The 18,897-nt window shown below is 42.9% G+C and overlaps 3 protein-coding genes across 3 annotated transcripts; 2 read left to right on the top strand and 1 right to left on the bottom strand.

The window, feature by feature from the left end:
• Positions 1-3,516: 3,516 nt before the first annotated feature.
• Positions 3,517-4,861, top strand: F5147DRAFT_649668 (uncharacterized protein; the record flags this gene model as incomplete). The annotated part of the gene is made up of 7 exons (XM_041433359.1): positions 3,517-3,603; positions 3,634-3,693; positions 3,743-3,788; positions 3,920-4,054; positions 4,343-4,385; positions 4,450-4,479; positions 4,747-4,861. 7 exons carry the CDS (start codon positions 3,517-3,519, stop codon positions 4,859-4,861), a joined length of 516 nt encoding a protein of 171 aa, XP_041297003.1.
• Positions 4,862-8,613: 3,752 nt separating this feature from the next.
• F5147DRAFT_649667 (uncharacterized protein) lies at positions 8,614-9,122 on the top strand (the record flags this gene model as incomplete). Its single annotated transcript, XM_041433358.1, has 4 exons — positions 8,614-8,658; positions 8,701-8,777; positions 8,839-9,032; positions 9,058-9,122. The coding sequence occupies 4 exons, from the start codon at positions 8,614-8,616 to the stop codon at positions 9,120-9,122; spliced, it is 381 nt and encodes a 126-aa protein (XP_041297002.1).
• Positions 9,123-16,166: 7,044 nt separating this feature from the next.
• Positions 16,167-17,360, bottom strand: F5147DRAFT_649666 (uncharacterized protein; the record flags this gene model as incomplete). The annotated part of the gene is made up of 3 exons (XM_041433357.1): positions 16,167-16,382; positions 16,582-16,640; positions 16,733-17,360. 3 exons carry the CDS (start codon positions 17,358-17,360, stop codon positions 16,167-16,169), a joined length of 903 nt encoding a protein of 300 aa, XP_041297001.1.
• Between the last annotated feature and the right edge of the window lie 1,537 nt (positions 17,361-18,897).

Genomic DNA, 18,897 nt, shown 5'->3' with positions numbered 1-18,897 from the left:
CCGGATCTTCATGAAGTGACATGCGGTATGCATGCGCTGATCTAGGGTGACCATGAGGCGTACAGCCTCCATGGTTCAGGTACAAGGCCGTCTAGGCCAGGGGCGGGGTCATAGCGCCAGGCGGGGTCATAGCGGTCCAGACCGCTGTCTTTCTAGGTGCGGGCGGCGCATCGCTGCGCGGGGAGTCTAGTAGAGCGGGGGCAGGCGTAGGGAGAGCTGAGGCTCTAGTCGGTGTTACAGATCCCTGTAACACACTCACAGAGAACAGCAGATGCCTGGATTGGGAGGTAGTCCATAGCAATGGTGTAAACTGTTAGGAATGTTGCCTCAGACATCTGGTCAAAACCTCATGGTCAACAACAGAAGATGTAACTTAATAGAGATCAAGACTCTCACCTGTTAGAAGAAAAGTACATTTGTTCCCTCTGGGCTGATATTAGCTGTATTGTAAGCCTCGAACTCCTGATTAACCATCTGGACAATATTATGGCAATGTGGTAGCACATCCCTCTCAGGAAGTCCATGGATACATGAGCCTAGCATATGTGACTGTAGTCTTGAGACTCAGTTCGTTGGAACTGGTATGTCAGGGGTCCTTTGTGCTCTCTTGGCATGCATCTGCAGGACATATGAGTGCATGCTCTTGTTGATTAAATAGATGTACTAGTTTGATAATGAACTCCTTGGCTGAACTAATTCAATTTTTGTCCTAATGATCTGTAGCCCACAACATTCAGCATGTGGGATCAACAACTAAAACCAATCGTAAGACATCAACCTTTTTGAAAATGCAAGGGACTGACACATCACAACTGCATATGCATTCGTGCAGGCCATCTGGTCGTCATACTTGTCCGCCCAAGTCAAACCAATGTTGATGAGTGGCGCATAGTGCGGGGCCCCATCGGCCAACTGCTTCCAATCCTCAAGTAACCTTTCAAAAGCTGGAACCGCACTACCCAACATGAGAGTGCTCTCGCTCTATATATATGTTGATCACATGCAGAAAACAGGGAATTCTGTTTTCAATCAGATTGTAATCAATCTGGTGTTTCTCAAGTAAGTGGGAGAGCTCCTTCATGGATGTTTGATTATTTGCTGCATTGTCCAAAGTGAAGTGTCCAGGCTAAATAAAGTCAGAGTGTGCCATATAGCACAGCTAAACACTGACATCCTTTGTGACATCAGCACAATCAAGGAGATGTAGTATTATTGAACCAAGATATTTGCCAGTATGGCTCCCTGGAACATGGTGGAAAGCAATCAAGGCTGCCTTCAAGATGAGCACTGACATCTTCTCTTCCCTGGCAATCCAGTGGGTAGTGAGTGCCATGAATAGGCGAAGTTTCTGATCTGACCAGAGGTCAGACATAAAAAATATTTTTCCTTGTGCCCTTTGTAAGAATATGTAAGACACTTGATGGGACTCTCAACAACCAGACACTTATTGCAAGATCACTTTTCAATACCTGGAAATACTTGTGCCATGCGACAATAATCAATTCACGGAATTTGGTGTGATGGAGAATGTCTGACTCATTGACATCCTTTTGCAGAAAACGTATCAGGCACTGAAACTCCACACATTCAAGTATGTTTATTGCCTGCAGATCAATTAATGAGGAAACATAGAAAGTAAATACCAACTCACCTGATTGTCCACAACTACAAACATCACTAACTGACAGTGCATCTCATCAATGCTAAAATCTGGTATATGATCGTCCAGAGATAAGGCAGAAGTGCTAGTCATGTGCTTGTACATGGATATTTGGTGTGAACTGTCTGCCTTTTGCAACTCCCTGAACATAGATGTAAGAAAGAACAAAAGAATGGTAGTGATGGAGACAGCAGCAATGGGGGCAGCAGTAATGTGTGCAGCAGTGGTGGGGGGAGCAATGATGTGGGTAGCAGCAGTGGGGACAATGAGAGGTACAACAGCAGGAGTAGGCGTGGTGGCAATCTGAGACCTCTACCCTTGTAACAGTGAAGATTCAAAGACAGAGTCTTTATAAACCTTCATCCTGGGGAAACAACAGGGAAACTCCAGTACTGAGTCAACCGATGACAGTAAGTCCAATGTGTTACACAAGTGAAGTAATGGGTCTAATTTATGAACACACCATCATTAATTGTGATACTATGTATACTCGACAACATCTTTCTACAATAGCAGTAGTCGCAGAGGTAGCAACATGTAGTTTTAGCTGACTAAACTGCAACAATACCTACTGGTGGGCTGACTGGCACAACTTGCCTAGCTGGATTGACAGTTGCCATCATACTACTAGTACCCTCAATGCTCACTAGTTCTTTCACCAAACTCCCATAAATGTACTCTGGGCTCCGAATGAACAAATTCAAAGCCTGGCTGCCACCACCCTCTAACTTGAACTTTCTGATTACCTCCTCTCCATGTGTGCATGTCCAAAAATCAGCAAAGTCCTGCAATAATTTCCTACCAGACCAAGTACCCAGTAAGTTCCTGAAGATCTTAAAGCAGTGGTAAAATCAAGACTTGACCTCAAAGATAATCAAGATGATTTAAGCCTGACTTAGGATTTCTCAGCTTGCTTATTTGTTCTATCTAGACTTCTTCCTAATTATCTCTTTTAGGGTGGTGTGCAGTTATTCTTGAGGCTCTTCAAAACTCTCAACCAAACACATTTGTAGGTTCCTTTGAACTGATTACTGAGTGATTTTGAACAATATCCAAGGCAATCACCGATATTAGACCTGTAGAGTATGCCATAATCTTAGTATTTATATTAGAAGAGTCAGATTTTGGAATCAGAGCAAAGTCAACCTTATTAGCAACTTAGTCATACACACAAATATCAATGCTGACCACATTGTTAACAGATTCTACTACTTCCAAGACACGCAAGAGCTTCAAATCATGATACCACTTCCTATCCATGAACAGCCAACCACACATCTGTTACAAGTAACATCAGTCACGTAGCCCCCTATCATTTTCCTTCCATCCTCACTGTCACCCTTTACTGGCTCGTCCTTCTCTACCAAATATCTGTTAACTGGATCCTCAGGACCATTCTCATCCCTCGCATTATTGCCTTCCCTAGAAATGTGCACATATGTTTGTTCTCCTATGACTCAACCACTGACCTGGACTCTTCTCTCACTTGTCCTGACTCATGCCACCAATGTGGCTCTCCCTCTTCTGTCTCCTTCTGACTGCGCATTACGCATGTTGTATTCTACTGTTAATTCGTTCCAACATTTCTCAGTCTCATTCTGCAATTGACCATCCACCACTAATTCAGCTATATTGCCACCATACCTATACCCTTCCTGGTTCCCCTTTACCCCTACCTACAGTATGGTAAACTAGCCTTGAACCACTTAGTATAAGTGATTCAGAAGCTGAGAATGATGTCTAATAACTCTGGAGAGACTAACTATGTGTTGATGATATCATTGTAAGAATGGAGTAAATGACAATATCCAAAAGACAATAGCCTTGCAAGTCAAGTCCTTTATGTAAGTCCCACCATGGACTACAAAAACTCCATCCCTCATCATATTAAGAAGTTATTGAGGTTTGAGCTGGTCACCATCCAGTCCTACATCTGGATTAATGTATGTGAGGTCCAATACACTGTATTTAAGCATGGCACAAACAGTCACTTTGACTTCAATAGTAAGGATGCAGAGACATTTGCAGAAGGGGTACATCCACATTTTTCTATTTACTTTCAGAGATATTAACACACTACAGATAATCTACCCTAAGATCAAGATGGACAATATTGAATGCATCTTAAGTGAGTATCATTGATGGAGGTGATGGAGTTAGAGGAGCCTACAATCCAGAGTGTGTGCAAGTCTCATCCTGTGTGGGACTCCATGTAGGAGGCTGCTCTGAACCACATCAGGAAAAACTGTTTTGCACTAGAGAGCTTTATGGATAGCATCCAAAATGGCCTAACTTTAACAGCTTTAGGAACTATAAAGCTCTATAAAGAGCTCTATGGCAACTTTGATAAGGGCTATAACTTGGGGTTTTATTGGAAAAGTTTTCACGGTCAAGGTGCTTTCTTGAACCATCCACTTTCAAGTATTTTGCTTATAACTCACTAGGATCTTAACCTATTGATGTCATAAGACTATGGATAGACTTTCCTTGACAATGGCTAAAACTTTGATTTTCATCGGAAAATGTTCCCACAGTCAAGGTGCTTTCTTGAACTATCCACTTTCAAGTATTTTGCTTATAACTCACTAAGATCTTGACCTATTGATATCATAAGACCATGGATAGACTTTCCTTGACAAAGGCTATAACTTTGATTTTCATCGGAAAATGTTGCCAATCTAGGCCCCCTAGCGAGGGGGCCGAGGAACGAGGCCTCCGCTGCATGGTGAGCGTAGATTTTGGTCTTTGGCATGAGGGGCCAGGCTGACCACTGATCTACACCACTCCAGCTGCCTGCCTTCTCTGAAGATAGGGCCCAGGTCAGTAGTGGGAGGGAAAAGTTAGTAAGGCGGCAGGGATGGAAATGGTTTCGACCTTGCGAAGGGTCTCATCAGAGGGCTTACCACTACCCTAACCGCCTTACCTCTGTTTGTGTTTAGACTACGCTACTCCTAAGCCTTTTATGTGGAAAGGGAGTTTGATGTATGGACCCTGCGTGATGAGGGCTGGCCTTGACCCAATCTAGGGGAGTGTATGAATGTGGGATAACCTATATCACAATGAGGATTCCTCTCATCGGGCTATAGACCCCTAGGCAATAAGGAGCTGGCACAACGACAGCTTTCGCTTATTGCCCTGCACTTTGTTGCATGCTTGCATAGCCCCGATAGTGCAAAGACAAACATTCACCAAGTCTTGTGATGTGGCTTTGTTTGGCACAGCTTATATAAGCAAAAGTGCGGTCAACCACAAGTCTTTTCCCACCTTTTCCTTCCTTTCCTTCCTTCTCATTCTCCTTCTATTTAATAATTTTCGCATTTTTGGGTATTTGGTAAGTCTTTGTTTTTCTTTTTTTTCTTTTCCTTCCCTCTCTGACCCTCTCCTTCTAGCTCCTACTTCCTTCCCCTCCTCCTCTTCCTTTCCCTCCTCCTCCTCCTCCCACCACTTAATAATTTTCGCATTTTTGAGTATTTGGTAAGTCTTTTTCTCTTCTTCTGTTCTTCCCTCTTTGACACCTTCTAGCTCCTTATTTTCGCATTTTTGCCTCTTTTGTAGTTAGTAGTTTATGTGTTGTAGTAGTTCCTTGAAATATAATTTGAAATTTTCGCATTTTTTAGACTTTGAGAGCTACAATGGCAAAACTACCAAGAGTTATAATAGTTTTGGTATATTTTTTCCAGCTATAGCAGCTTTAGAGAGCAAAATTGCACTCTATAATAGGCACTTGTCTATAGATCCTATGGTGGCTTTGGGTACTATTGTGACTATATAGAGCTATATAGAGCTATATAGCAGAACAGTTTTTTCTGATGCAGATCTTCACCGCCATCTATTTTTTTTTTGGGTTCCAATTTCTGTCCATTGGGGTAAAGTATCCTATGTCGTACAGTACTAACTAGTCTATAAGGCCCCTGCCTTTTCTACATCTCTGGACTCGTGAATGCCCTAGTGTGAGGATGTCTTCCATCGGTCTGCCATTCCTGCTGGCCATTTTAGGCGTGCAGTCCATTCGAAAATGAAGTGACTGCTCTCCTTGTAACGTAGTGTGTGGGTAACTAATCATAATGGTTGTGACTATAACATGTACTCAACTGCCCTGAGGGGCAAAGACTATCTATCTTATAGCTTACTGCCACTATATTGATTGTCACCACCACACATATAACAAGTTTAAGTTATCAGTTGCTCAGGCTAGTACCAGTACTTCACTCTTGTCTGATCTAACAACTAGCCTCTCATCCATCCCCACTACTTCATCCTCAACTGATCGGCCACACATACACTCCTCTGGATTATTGATTGATGCTAAACCTGAATGTTCAGTGAAGAAAACAAAGGTTGGTAATGGGAAGGTTACTAAGTCAAAGTGAAGAAGTCCAAGAAGGTGAAGGAAAGAGTGAATAACCATTAGGCTTAAGCTGGAAGGACAAGTGTCTGTCCATACATATGCATATTTTAGTGCTTGCATTGTTGTTATGTTTGGACTGAGTCATGCTGCCCATATTATTGCTGACATTTAATACTACTACCATTCATGCAGTTTACTTTCATCACTACATACTTGTTCCATGATTTGTGTATCTGTGTACTTGTACTACTAGTAGGTTTTGCCACATGTATAATGCCCTTATGCACCTAAGATGGCTTTTACCTTTATCTTGACCAATAGAATCACTGCAATGGGCTGATCCTCACAGCCGAAGTTCTGTGACGCCTGCATGAAGGCAAAGTCCACACATCAACTGTTCCCAGATGAGACAAAGAATAGAGTGCTCACCTATGGAGAGCTAGTCCATATGGACCTGTGGGGGCCCACACAGACACTAAGCATCATGGGATCACTGTACTATGTCAGCTTCACCGATAATTACAGTTGGGAGATCAAACTGCACTTCTTGAGGCACAAGCATGAAGCCTTGGATGCCTTCAAACAGTATGAGGCCTAGATTACCAGACAGTGTCCTGGCACACGTCTGTGAAGAGTATGGTCCAATCGCAGCAGAAAATACCTGAGTGAGGAATTTAATAAGTACCTCAAGGACCAGGGTATAGACAGACAACTTACTGTCTATCATTCCCCTCAACAAAACAGAGTTGCCAAACAACTTGATTGTATGCTAGTAGAGCATGCCAGAGCTATGCTACTGGCCTAGGACATGCCCAAGTTCCTATAGGCCAAGGCTGTTAGCTATGCATCATGGTTGAAGAACAGGCTACCTTCTAGTGCAATCCCAGGTCATGCTCCCCACAAGCTCATCCATAAGATGAAGCCCACCCTCTCACAAGTGCATGAATTTGGCGCCAAAGTATTTGTCCATCTCCAATATGTGGGGAAGCTTGAAGTCAAGGCCAAGGAAGTTGTTTTCATTAGTATTGATAAGTAGAGCAATGAATACTGGGTCTACTAGTCAGGTAAGAGGAGGGTATCTGTCGAGCGTAACATTAGTTTTGCACCAGTGACAGTGCATGTCATGGACAAAGAAGAGTCCACGATCACTAATAGCAAGCACACACCAAAGAACATCTAGCCTATCCCTATCACTTTGCAATAGCAACTCTAGTCATCTACTTCTCTACGACAGGAACATTCCCAAACTCCACCAACTCTAAGAGTCATCCATGTTCAACTGACCCAGGCTATTATGTAAAACTCCACAAGGGAGAAACTGTGAGCATGGCATTAGAAACCCTGCAGGAAGCATCAGAACTCAACCTTCTAGACAAAGAAGCGCACATTCACCTTAGCAGCAGTAGAAACAGAGCTGACTCTACAACAAGCATTGAATGGTCTGGATGCTGTTGAGTGGCAGGAAGCCATCAACCATGAAATAAGTCAGCTCGAAAAGTTAGGTATGTGGGACATAGTAGATGCACCTCAAGGCATAAATGTAATCCCCTACCATTATGTCCTGGCCATGAAATGTGGTCCCAATGGCGAGAAGCTCAAGCTCCACACCCATCTTGTCGCTAATGGCTAATGCCAGAAGTATGGAGTTGACTTCTTTGAAACATTCATACCTATGGCCAATATGAGTACTATATGTACCATGCTGACAATGGCTGCTCAGTGGGACTGAGAGATACATTAGGTAGACATCAAAAGTGCATACCTTTATGCGAGTCTGCAGGAGAAAATCTATATAAGAGTGCTCCTGGGATATCTGAAGGATGGTCAGGAGGGAAAGGTGCTGAAGTTGAAGTGGAGCTTACCTGGGCTAAAGCAGGCTGGGTTCGAGTGGGCAGAAGAGTTGGCTAGAGCATTTCATGAAATGGGATTCAGTTGATTGAAGGTGGATCAGGCAGTATATTTTAAATGCACCTCGAATGAACACATCGTCATCACCGTGTCAGTAGATGACATGGCTGTCATCACAACCATGTCTCCTATATCCATTATTTCAAGGCCGAGCTTCAAGAATATTTCAAGATCTCTGACCTAGGAGAGTTGAGTTGGTTGTTAGCTCTCAAGGTAACCAGAGACAGAGTTGCATGCACCTTAACGCTCTCACAGAAAGCATACATTGAACCATTGTCAAATGTTTCCACCTAGGCGATGCCAAGAATGTCCAAACACCCATGGAAGCAGGAACTATCCTATCCGTGGATCAGTCTCCCAACATGCACACCAAGCTTCAAGCCATGCATGACGTACCTTATTAATATGCTATTGGCTTGTTAATGTATGCAGCCATGAGCTTTACTCACTATAAAGTCCCCACCACTATGATACACGTATCTCAGTTCTTTTAAATGATAACATGTAAGTCTGTAGAGTCTTGTGCGTCAGCTCTTAGCTGACGAAATCACATAGCATACCTTTGTGATTCTAGGTATAGCATTAATAAAGAGTTCTTCTAAATGATACTTTTAATTAAAAGCTTAAAATACTTTCACATCTATGCTGTAGACCTAAGCATATACAAGTATATGGGTAGCTTACTGCTCATATTGTAATGAAATACAGTATTCTCAGTAGTACAACTGCAGTTCGGCTATGGGTGAGCTAGGCCACTTATATATAGTTTGGTCTGGTTCATTAGCCACATGAAGTCCCACAAACCAACTGTCAGCCAAAAATTATGAATAGCAGCTTGAGCTGGCTTGAGGCCAGCTTAAGGTAGCTAAGCTGATTTGTAAATGCACATATTTTCTTTTGAGTATTGAAGTCTCATTTCCAGTTACATTTACTATTGGATTTTTGTACTCCTCAAAGTTCAAGTCATCAAGCACTATGAATCTCATGAAGTGCCAGAGTGTATCAGAGGAGACTTATCAACCTTTGTGCAGGCTTTCAGTGAGGAATTCATAGTCCACCACCTGCAACACTTTGCAGAACATTATCACATTGAAAACATCATCCCTCCCCAGCACGGTAAGTTGAAATTTATATAGACTAGGTAGCACAGCAACAATGGTGGTGCTCTTGAGAGATGGTGCTGATGGTATTGACATTGAGAGATAGGTGCTAGTGGTGCCCTTGAGACAATGCTGATGTCCAGGATAGTGGTACATGGCTCAACAGACAATGTCATGTAATAGTGATGACCAAAGAACCTAGTTGAGGAGTGTGGAAGGCATTGTCAATGCCTATGGTGGGGGAGTAGACAATGGTGACAGTAGTGGTGAAGGGTAAGGGGTGTGGGAGTAATGCCTTCCTCCATTTAAGAAGGTTAGGTATATGACAGGGTACATCGGAATGAGGAATTTGGTTAGTATAGGCGGCAGACAGTGCTGAGCTGCTTACTCATATAGTATACACCAAATAGCAGAAGTCCTAAAATACATGAGACAGTATATAAAATAAACATAAGCCCTGCCATAAGTTTTGGGTACATATTTATTATCAAGTCACTAACTAATATATAGTACCAATAGTGCCAGCTCAAGACATTCAAGAATATGCAAAGTTTTATTTTAATATTGGGATGAATGATGTGAAAATTGTGCACCACCTCCAGGATCACTATGATAACGAGAAGTATGGGCTAAGGTAAGTTCATTACAGAGTACTAGACTATGAGGTGAAGCAAACTCACAAGTTACTACATCAGTATGGTCAGTTTTCGGCGATGCATAATGCATGGGGCTGGAAACTGAGCCAGACAACAGAAACATACCCTGGAGTCCATTGAGCAGCAAGTCATGGAAATTCACCAGCACTTTCCTCACAGAGGAGCTGAATTGATCCACAGAAACCTTCGAGAGCAATTTGGTTTTCATATACCTCAGTATCTTTTTTATTTTTTTCTGATAGCACTAGTACCTGACAAATTGCAAAAGACCACTGATTGTAAGGCTACTCAAAATCATTGAACCTAGTGCTGTCCAAGCCTGATGTCATGGCCACCTGAAGCATAGACACTTTTTGTTAGTTATATGATCATTCACCTCTACAGTATGCATTTATATGTCTTTTATATGTCTAACTATGTCATTACACATATGGTATCATTCCTCACACTTTGCTACCTATTTACATGACTTTCTGACCTCCCTAGGACATCCCTAGGTCGAGTTATTACTTATCCCTTTGATTGTGGCTTGTCTGTTTACATTTTGTTACCATATGTCACCCATATCCCAGAGTCCAGTGCTTCCTGCCTCTTTGGCAACTTACTCTGGACTCTAGGTACTGTACAACTTCACTACACTATTTAATAGATAGGCAACTTACTCTGGACTCTAGTCTGATCTCTTCTGGTCTCTCAGTAGCCTCTAGAAGCAGCCCACTTCATTCCCATCTCAACACTTTTGGTGTGCAGATGTCAATGATGTGTAGACACAAGACCAGCATGACAAATGGCAACACTTTGGCTTATTCCTGCATGTCAGCCTTGATTTCAAGGTACGTTAAAATGGTTTTTGAATGACTATCATCCTTGTCAATACCGTAATGGTGCTTAGTAGTTAAAAAAAGAAGCCTCTAGCATGCTTTTAGCATATTGTTTAGCATAATTCTTGAAAATGGCCTGAAGAAGTACTGCATGTTTCTCAGCTGATTCAAGCTCCCAAGCTGTGGCAAGAGCCCGTAAGCTCTTGCTTTCAATGTCAGCTCGCTTTGCAATGACAGCTGTATAGACAGTTTCATCAGACATAGCCTTCATGCTTTTTTTGAAAATCTCTTTGCCCTGGTACAATGCTTGTCAATGTGACATGACCTGTGACTAGTAGATAGTGCTTGAATACCTGATGAACATCTACCAGACTAAGATCAACCTCGTTGCATTTCAGAAGATTCTTCATCATGAAACAGTGTTCCAGAGCAGTAGGGACATGCCCTCCTAGTTGATAGGGCCTGTCATATCCCGTATTCCGGACCTATATCCGACAATGTTCCCACGCCTCATCCGGACCTCCAGACCCCCTGTCCATGTCCTTTATCTGTCAAGATGCCTGTACACCTGGATCCCTGTACCTTTGCATATCCACACATCCAGATCCAAAACCCGGACACTCAATCTGATATCCACTTGCCAGGATCTCCGGATCCGACCTATGCTTCATATCCGAACCCAAACCTTAAATCAGCGCTCATCCCCTTATGGTAATCACCTGTTTCCGGACATCCAGACATCCGGATCTGACCCGCGTCTATCTTCCGTGCCTTTTCCCTTTGTATGTTTCTTCTTGAGTTAGTCTATACTCATTTTCTGTACCTCATTTCATTTCCGCCTTTATTTTCCTATGTTCTCATTTCCGTCTTCATTTACTATTTTCCGATAGACTAGTGTTTGACTTTTCTATACACTCCGTCCACAGCCTTGCATAGCTTCAGACTGCACTGACTGATTCTCCGTTATGTCCTCCATAGTATATAAACCCTGTAGAAACTCCTGTATTTCCTTAGTCTGAATATTACACATATGAGTCCTCGCACTAGACCTCACACTAAGTCCTCATACTAGTTCTAGTCCTCCGACTTAGTCAATATCCATCTCAGGCCTAGGGAGAAATTCCCTAGGCTGGAGCTCCGCTCCTCCACTCCTCCAAGTTTCTGGAAGTTCCTCCAGAACTTTCCCGTGGTCCTCCAGACCTATTCTGCTTCGGACTTTGTCCCTGCAGCCTTTCCTCTGTCTCCATTCTCCTCAGGATTCATCCTGAGTAGCCATTACACATATCTGTACCAGGACGAAACCTCATAGTAATTTCCGGAAGTTCCTCCAGAACTTTCCCACACCCCTCCGGAAGTTTCTCGCACTCATCCGGATCCGGACTTTCCCGCGCTCCTTCGGAAGTCCTACGGACTTCCTTGGACTTCCTCCGGATGTCATCTGAATTAAGGGCACATACTCGGGTAAGGGGCGCAGCGCACGAGCTGAAGCCAAGCCCTTCGGAATCAGTCCAACCCTCGAGCATGTTCTTAACAGGGCCTGAATTTGAGGCTAGTGCACTTTGCATAAAATGACATATGGCATGTTATGGGGGGAGGTCCTTTGAAAGTGGTTGAGTGGTACAGTGTTGGACACCACTACAAGATTCTTCAAATGATTGTTGATTGGAGTTTATGGGGCCCATTATCTGACTATGATCATTGTCATAGTCAGGGTGCTTTGTGACATGAGGAGTGTTATTATGATCCTGGATAGATTATTTGGCAAAAATATCAGCAGGCACCCCCAACACTTTCTCGAAATGAACAGGATTAGAGACTCCAATTGGAGGAGGTGCAGAAATAACAGGGAAGGAGGATATGTTAGTGTGCTCGTCACGGTCTCGGAGGGGCCTCTAGCTTGACTTCCAGACTCAGAAGATATCAACTGGTATCATTGGTGTGTGAGAGTCAGAGTTTCAACAACCATAAGCTGGCAGCCCAACCTAACTATGTCAGCACCACTGCCTGGATCATAAGTTCACACAGAGAAAACATTAGTGACATATTGGGTATTAGCAAAGAACTCCCAGTATGGTATCACTGTACTGTATCTTTGTGTTTCAGATGCCGCAGAAATCATATTGTTCTTATAGTAATATCAGCCACTGATTTCAAGTTAACATGTTCAACATTGTATACTAGTAGGTAATGTTAGATTTGGCCAGAGATCACGCTAGCAATTAACAGTAGGTATAAAATCATGATAATGACCTGGAATGAGGGAAACTTTCAGAATTAAATCATGACGGAGAGACATAGAATTTGATTATGTGGATCTCGAGTGTCATACTAAATGATTCAGATGAATGTATAGTAGGCTTAGAGGCATATAAATGTGTGCATACCAGATGTTTAGCCCACTCCTGGAGGTCTTGGATACATATTGGATAGTGTGGAGCATCTGGCTGTGACACATCTACCCAACAAAATGTATTCTCTGAACCTCCGAGCTGATGCTCAAAGCAACATAATCTTCTCTTCACATTCTCGAGTTCCTTCACATATAGTAGAAGGGATGGATCAGACACAATACCTGCCTGTGATTTTATTTGTGTTCCTTTTGGTACTGATATCTAGTCCCACAAGAAGTTATTGAGCTGTCATGTCACGATTGAGTCAAAAAAGAACTTACAGTATTGATGATTTCAATCACAACTTTCTTCTTTTTCTGTCCAGACACCTGCTCCACCCTCACAGCCTTGAAAGCACTAGTGATGTCCTGGGAAGTCAAAAGGCAATGTGGTGGGTCCATGTGGTGGGCTGTAGACAGGTGCCAACCCAAGTGCTCATATTTATTCAAAAGATTCATTGCGAACCCGCACGCTACCCTACAGCAAGTCAGTGCTCAAGCAATACTTCTATGCCAAGATCAAGCAAGAAGCCACAACCATCATGAGGAAATCCCCACGACACGCCCTTCTCAACTCCATAGACCCATCAGCACCATCTAAGAAATATGAAGGGAAGACAAAGAAACTCCTGAGGCACCACTGCTCCTTATTAGTCCAACTCCACACAGGCCACATCGCACTCAACAAGTATCTCAAACGGATCGGAAAATCACCCACTGCACGGTGCCCCAAATGCGGAGACCACAATGAATCAGTGCACCACTACCTGCTAGTATGCCCAGCCTATGTAGGAATGTGAGAAGCACTATGAGTGGAAGTTGGCCTGTGGCAATGCAACATTAGGTACCTCTTGAGCGAGAAGAAGGGGATGAGAGCCACGCTAACATATATTGCACACACGAGGAGGATGGAGACAATTTTTGGCGATGTGAACCCCCCAGAAGAAGAAGACAAAGGAACGTAGAGAGGAAAGTAGAGAGGAAGGCAAAAACACCATCAACCACCATCAACCCGAGTGCCTGAAGAAGGCCTCCACCATTCCCACGCAAGCCAGAACCATTGCTTAGAGTACACACCACACAAACTCCAGTAGAACGCTGCAACAGTACTATAGCGTATGTAGTGTCCATCATAGGGCTTCACCCCAAATGACAATAACCAAGGATTCAAAAACAAAACAAAAAAACAAAAAATTCATTACGGCCCTCATGGAGTCGAGTATAGCTAGTGGGTGGTCTGACTTGGCGTAAAAATGGTCTACATATGTTGTAGATTTGTTCTTGTCCATGGTATTCAAAGGAATACAAAACTTGACTAGTGAGATGTGAGTATCTCACATAAGTTACTCAAGACGCATCAAAATTACCTTTCTTGAAAGCTTGAGGTTGCTTGGGTCTTTCTTCTGTATAGCTAGCCTGAGCTTCTGATGAATAGCATAACTGAATGGCGTGGATGTGGTTGACCTCTTTATCAGTGACTTTGGGCAGTTCTTTATGGGCACCAAGAAGATATGCTGTAGTTTGAAGATGAGTGCATCAGCAAGTCGATGGGATGGAATCTGTGACATTATTTATATTGCATGAAAGAGTGGGCTGAATCTCCTGATTATCACGGTCATGAGTTCTAGTATAACAGGTGGGGCTCTGAGTGTTGCTGTGCATCATGAACCAATGATACAATCACTGCAGGCATTTTCCTATTTTCCTCCACCAAACATCCAAAAAACATTGATTGAGAAGATAGAAATTTCCCCTCATTTTTCCTGTCAAAACATTGAAAAAAAGTAATTCATGTTTCAATGATGTTCTGTGTGTGGGACATGATGCAAAAATTGATCATGTTCCTTGAAGGATAATGCTGTATTTTCCATCTATTGTCTTTGAAATAACAGCTTAAAATAATGTTGATTTTCTTCTCTGTGTTTTTCAAATATACTATGTTTTTCAAATGTTCTGTGTATATTTGAAAAACACAGAGAAGAAAATCAACATTATTTTAAGCTGTTATTTCAAAGACAATAGATGGAAAATACAGCATTATCCTTCAAGGAACATGATCAATTTTTGCATCATGTCCCACACACAGAACATCATTGAAACATGAATTACTTTTTTTCAATGTTTTGACAGGAAAAATGAGGGGAAATTTCTATCTTCTCAATCAATGTTTTTGGATGTTTGGTGGAGGAAAATGGGAAAAGCCTGCAGTGAATTAGACTTACTTTGCTCTTAGCTACCCAGCCTTTATATCATTTCAGTCTGGCCGTCATGATGCAACTTGCAGAATGAAGAGTGATTGCCTAATAAGACTTAGTAGTAGTAATCTGTCATGGCAATATCTATGCTGTCACGGGGTTGTATGGTACCGTGCCAGACACTGGCAGGAGTTGGCGAGTCATCGACTTTACTGAGCAGGCAACTCTGAGTGACTGGTTCAAGTTTTGTGGGGTATGATAAGATGTTAATGCCTGAGTCAGTGGCAAAAATGTAAAAGACGACGAGTCCCAACTTATTACTACTCATACTGGTCAGTAGAGTCAATACCTTGAAACATTGTGTCACAGTTCAGCATGGGCCATTACCCTAGGTTGCCCAACTAGCGCCAAGTTGCTTTGGGAAGTTTTTGACATTCTAAATAAGGTAAACCAAGTCTTTCCCAACTTCTAGAGGAGGGTTCTGATACTAGCACCTAATTCTTTAGTACCAAATTGACTTGGTTCTTGTTAGTGGTTATATAAGCAATGCGGTGACTTTCAGCTTTGTGCCAAACCTAACAAGTTTAAATGGCTTTGAACAGCTGTTGGAGGTGGATACTGAGTGCTGAGCACACAAAAGATCAGGAGGCAGCAGAAGCTGGTAGGTCAGAATTGATGTAATTGTTGGTACCTAGCTGGCAGATCTGTATTACTTCAAATACCAAATATAAATGACATTGAATATCCAAGGAAAATCAAAGACTTTATTCAGAGGATACATGATGTAAACTGGGACTAAACATGAGATAATCGTCTTGTCATCTTGTCAGTCAAAGTTCTGGAGCCATTAATATTCCTGATAATTAAAGTTGGACAAGGTGAATTCATCACTTCCTAGAAAAGCTAGAGGGACACAATACCCAGTATGTAAATTGATATGATACCGCTTGTACGTAGATTGATCATTGGGTGTGTATAACCGGGCCAGTGAGCACAGAACTGTTACTAAATAATAGTGCTGTAAGTGCGGCCAGCTGCGATGGGCTCATGGCCTCCAGCATCCGCTTATAGCATTCAAGATGAGTACAGTTAGTTCAGGTATAAACACGCTTGCAATATGTCTTTCGTACTGCGTTCTTCTAGTGCCCACTGGCAGAAAGTAGCCATGATTGCAAAAAACAGCTTGACATTGAGATTATCCCTGATATACCAGTGATATTGGTGTTCGCTGTCATGTAACAAGTATGACATTGTCGTGAGGATCGCAGGGTTTGCAAAGGCAATGTTGACGATGACTCCCTCAACCTAAAAAATGCAACTCAATGTATGAGTGAATCATGATCAAGGGTAGTACTGTGGCATGTACAGATATTTGGCTATACAAAAATAGGTCATTCTCTACAAGATGTTGGACTCGCATCGCATGCTCAGCAATATATGAAACATTCAATGTCACAGTGTAGTCGAACCTGAGGTCATACTTGTGGAATACAAATGACCTCACCACCAACTTCACATTGTCAAGTATCTCTATAAGGATGGGCTTGAGCTTCAAGATCTGATCTTTTTTGGCATGATTTAGTGCCCATTGTCAAAGTGATTCTGCTCCCAATCAGTTCCATACTGGTGATTACTTGAAATTTCAGAAACCTTACCATCAGTCAGGGATCTAGTCAGGATGTCCCATGAAGACTTCACCATTCGACATAAAGAATCGGGCGAGGGTAGTAACATTTGGCAAAAGGCATCTACTTTGATTAATTCTTTGCACTTGCACAAAAACCCTGGAATGCCGTATGGGATGAGCCTCAATTCCATTGTCAGCGTGCTTGAGCTTGTGGTTGCAGAGCTTTTGGTTTTGGCGAGTCTGGTGCCCTGGCATGACAAACAAGATGCCCCCCTGGATTCCTGGAGGCGGTGGTGGGAGGAAGTGATGACCAAGTGTTGAGTAACATCATCAGCATGATTAGGTGGATGGGTGAGGGTGGATATGCTGGGTGCGGCCGATGTTGGCTCAGAGTTGATGAGAAAAGATGGGTTGAATTCCACCACATCACTTGCTACTGGACCTGCAGCCAGGATGTGGGGAAACAGATTGAATACCACCCCGTCACCCACTACTGGACCTGCAGCTGAGATGTGGAGAGGCTGCTGCAATGTGTCTAAAAAGCCTATTGTGGTTGGATCGGGAAAACATTTGGGTTTTGGATGGACAAGGTGGTCCCGCCAGTGCAACGGGTGTACAGAAGGCAAAGGATAGTGGATTGAATTTGTGATAGCCATGGTGGCCAGCTCATTCTGATTATGGTCCTGATGCAATTGATGGTGTGACTGATAGCCACCCAGTATGGCAGGGTAGTCACCATCCTGACATTACTGCAAGCCCCATGATGATGATTAATCAGGATAATTTGCGGCCTCGCTTGAAGGACCTGCTGGTACTGCAGTGTGGTCACATTGTGATGATAGTAAAGATGAGGCTGAGACAGGTCAGGCTGTGAGATGAGTCAGGCTGAGGTGGCTGTGGCAACTGATGTTGAGAACTAACCATTTGATAGTCATGTTAATAGTTATCGTAGTTAGGGAAATCAAATGGATGAGAATCAGGAGGGAGTTGTTCAGTCATGTGTTGCTCAGGCTGATAATCACCCTGTGATCAAGGCTGATCGCCCCAACCTGATAACATAGTTGGTAGCGAGTAACAGTGAAAGTAAATTACTCACCTGCAAACTTAAGTAAACAGACTCGAGGGTGCACATGTGAAGCCTAGATTGGATCGATCACAAACTACATAAGGTTCATGTTTAGCTTTGTCAGCTGAGCGTTGATCATCAATTGGTGCTCATCACTTGACATATGGATTCACATCGCCAAGATTAATCTGATTTCCTTTTGAAACCAAGAGGAGTGTTATGATGGATGACTGGGCCAGCCTGAGTAGTAAGTCCTTATTTCATCTCATCACATCTCCAATGTTTCTGAGTCCATGGGTTGAATCAGTTGCAGGAACCTGCCTTTCCTCCCCATCTACGAGACCGCTCCAGCTGCAACCAAGGTGTATAGTTGTTGATGATCATCGTTTCATACTCATTCCATGTATTACTATATTCAAAAACTTGATGCTTCCGACCTCTCAAGCTCACCTTTCTCAGCCCCACCGGTTGTGTCTGGATAATGGTCGCAGGTGGTGGTGCATCTGTCATCTACAGTGATCCCATTGCAGCCATGGCAGCTGCCAGTGGTTTTGCATTTGAACTTGCCAACTATGGTGAATACTTTGGTGCCCCAAGAAAGGGTCAGACTCTCTTTTGATGATGATCTGTACGTACGTATCTCATCACTTCAATCACATCTATCTACTAGTAGTCCTTCAAAGGTATCATCTACATGTCATGTTCTACAAAACCAAGCTCATTGCATGCACTGGCAAAGTCAAGATCTACTAGTACATCCGTCGCTGCAGCAGTCCCAACATCATCTCTCATTGATCTTGATATTAACCCTGAAGGGCTTCCGACAAGACCCGATATGATTACTTCACTGGGTGCGAACAACATTTTCTGGACTACTACCAAGCAAGGCAAGAGTCTCACCACCGATTTGAGACCAATTCATTCAACCTCTTCGCTTTATATTAGGTCATCGACAACACTTATATCAAAACTTGGTCATAACTGGACCACTCAAAAAGGCCAAGATATCACCTGTCATTTCATGTATTTCTAGATCAACAGGAAGCACACTTTCTGGGCTACCATATAAGGCAAGAATTCCACTGCTGATTTCAGACGAAACCATCCAAGCTTACATTAGGTCATTC

This window comes from Suillus discolor (assembly GCF_016758755.1).
Source record: "Suillus discolor strain FC423 chromosome Unknown F5147scaffold_8, whole genome shotgun sequence".
NCBI classification, from domain to species: domain Eukaryota; kingdom Fungi; phylum Basidiomycota; class Agaricomycetes; order Boletales; family Suillaceae; genus Suillus; species Suillus discolor.
This window is presented reverse-complemented; position numbering and strand designations above follow the sequence as displayed.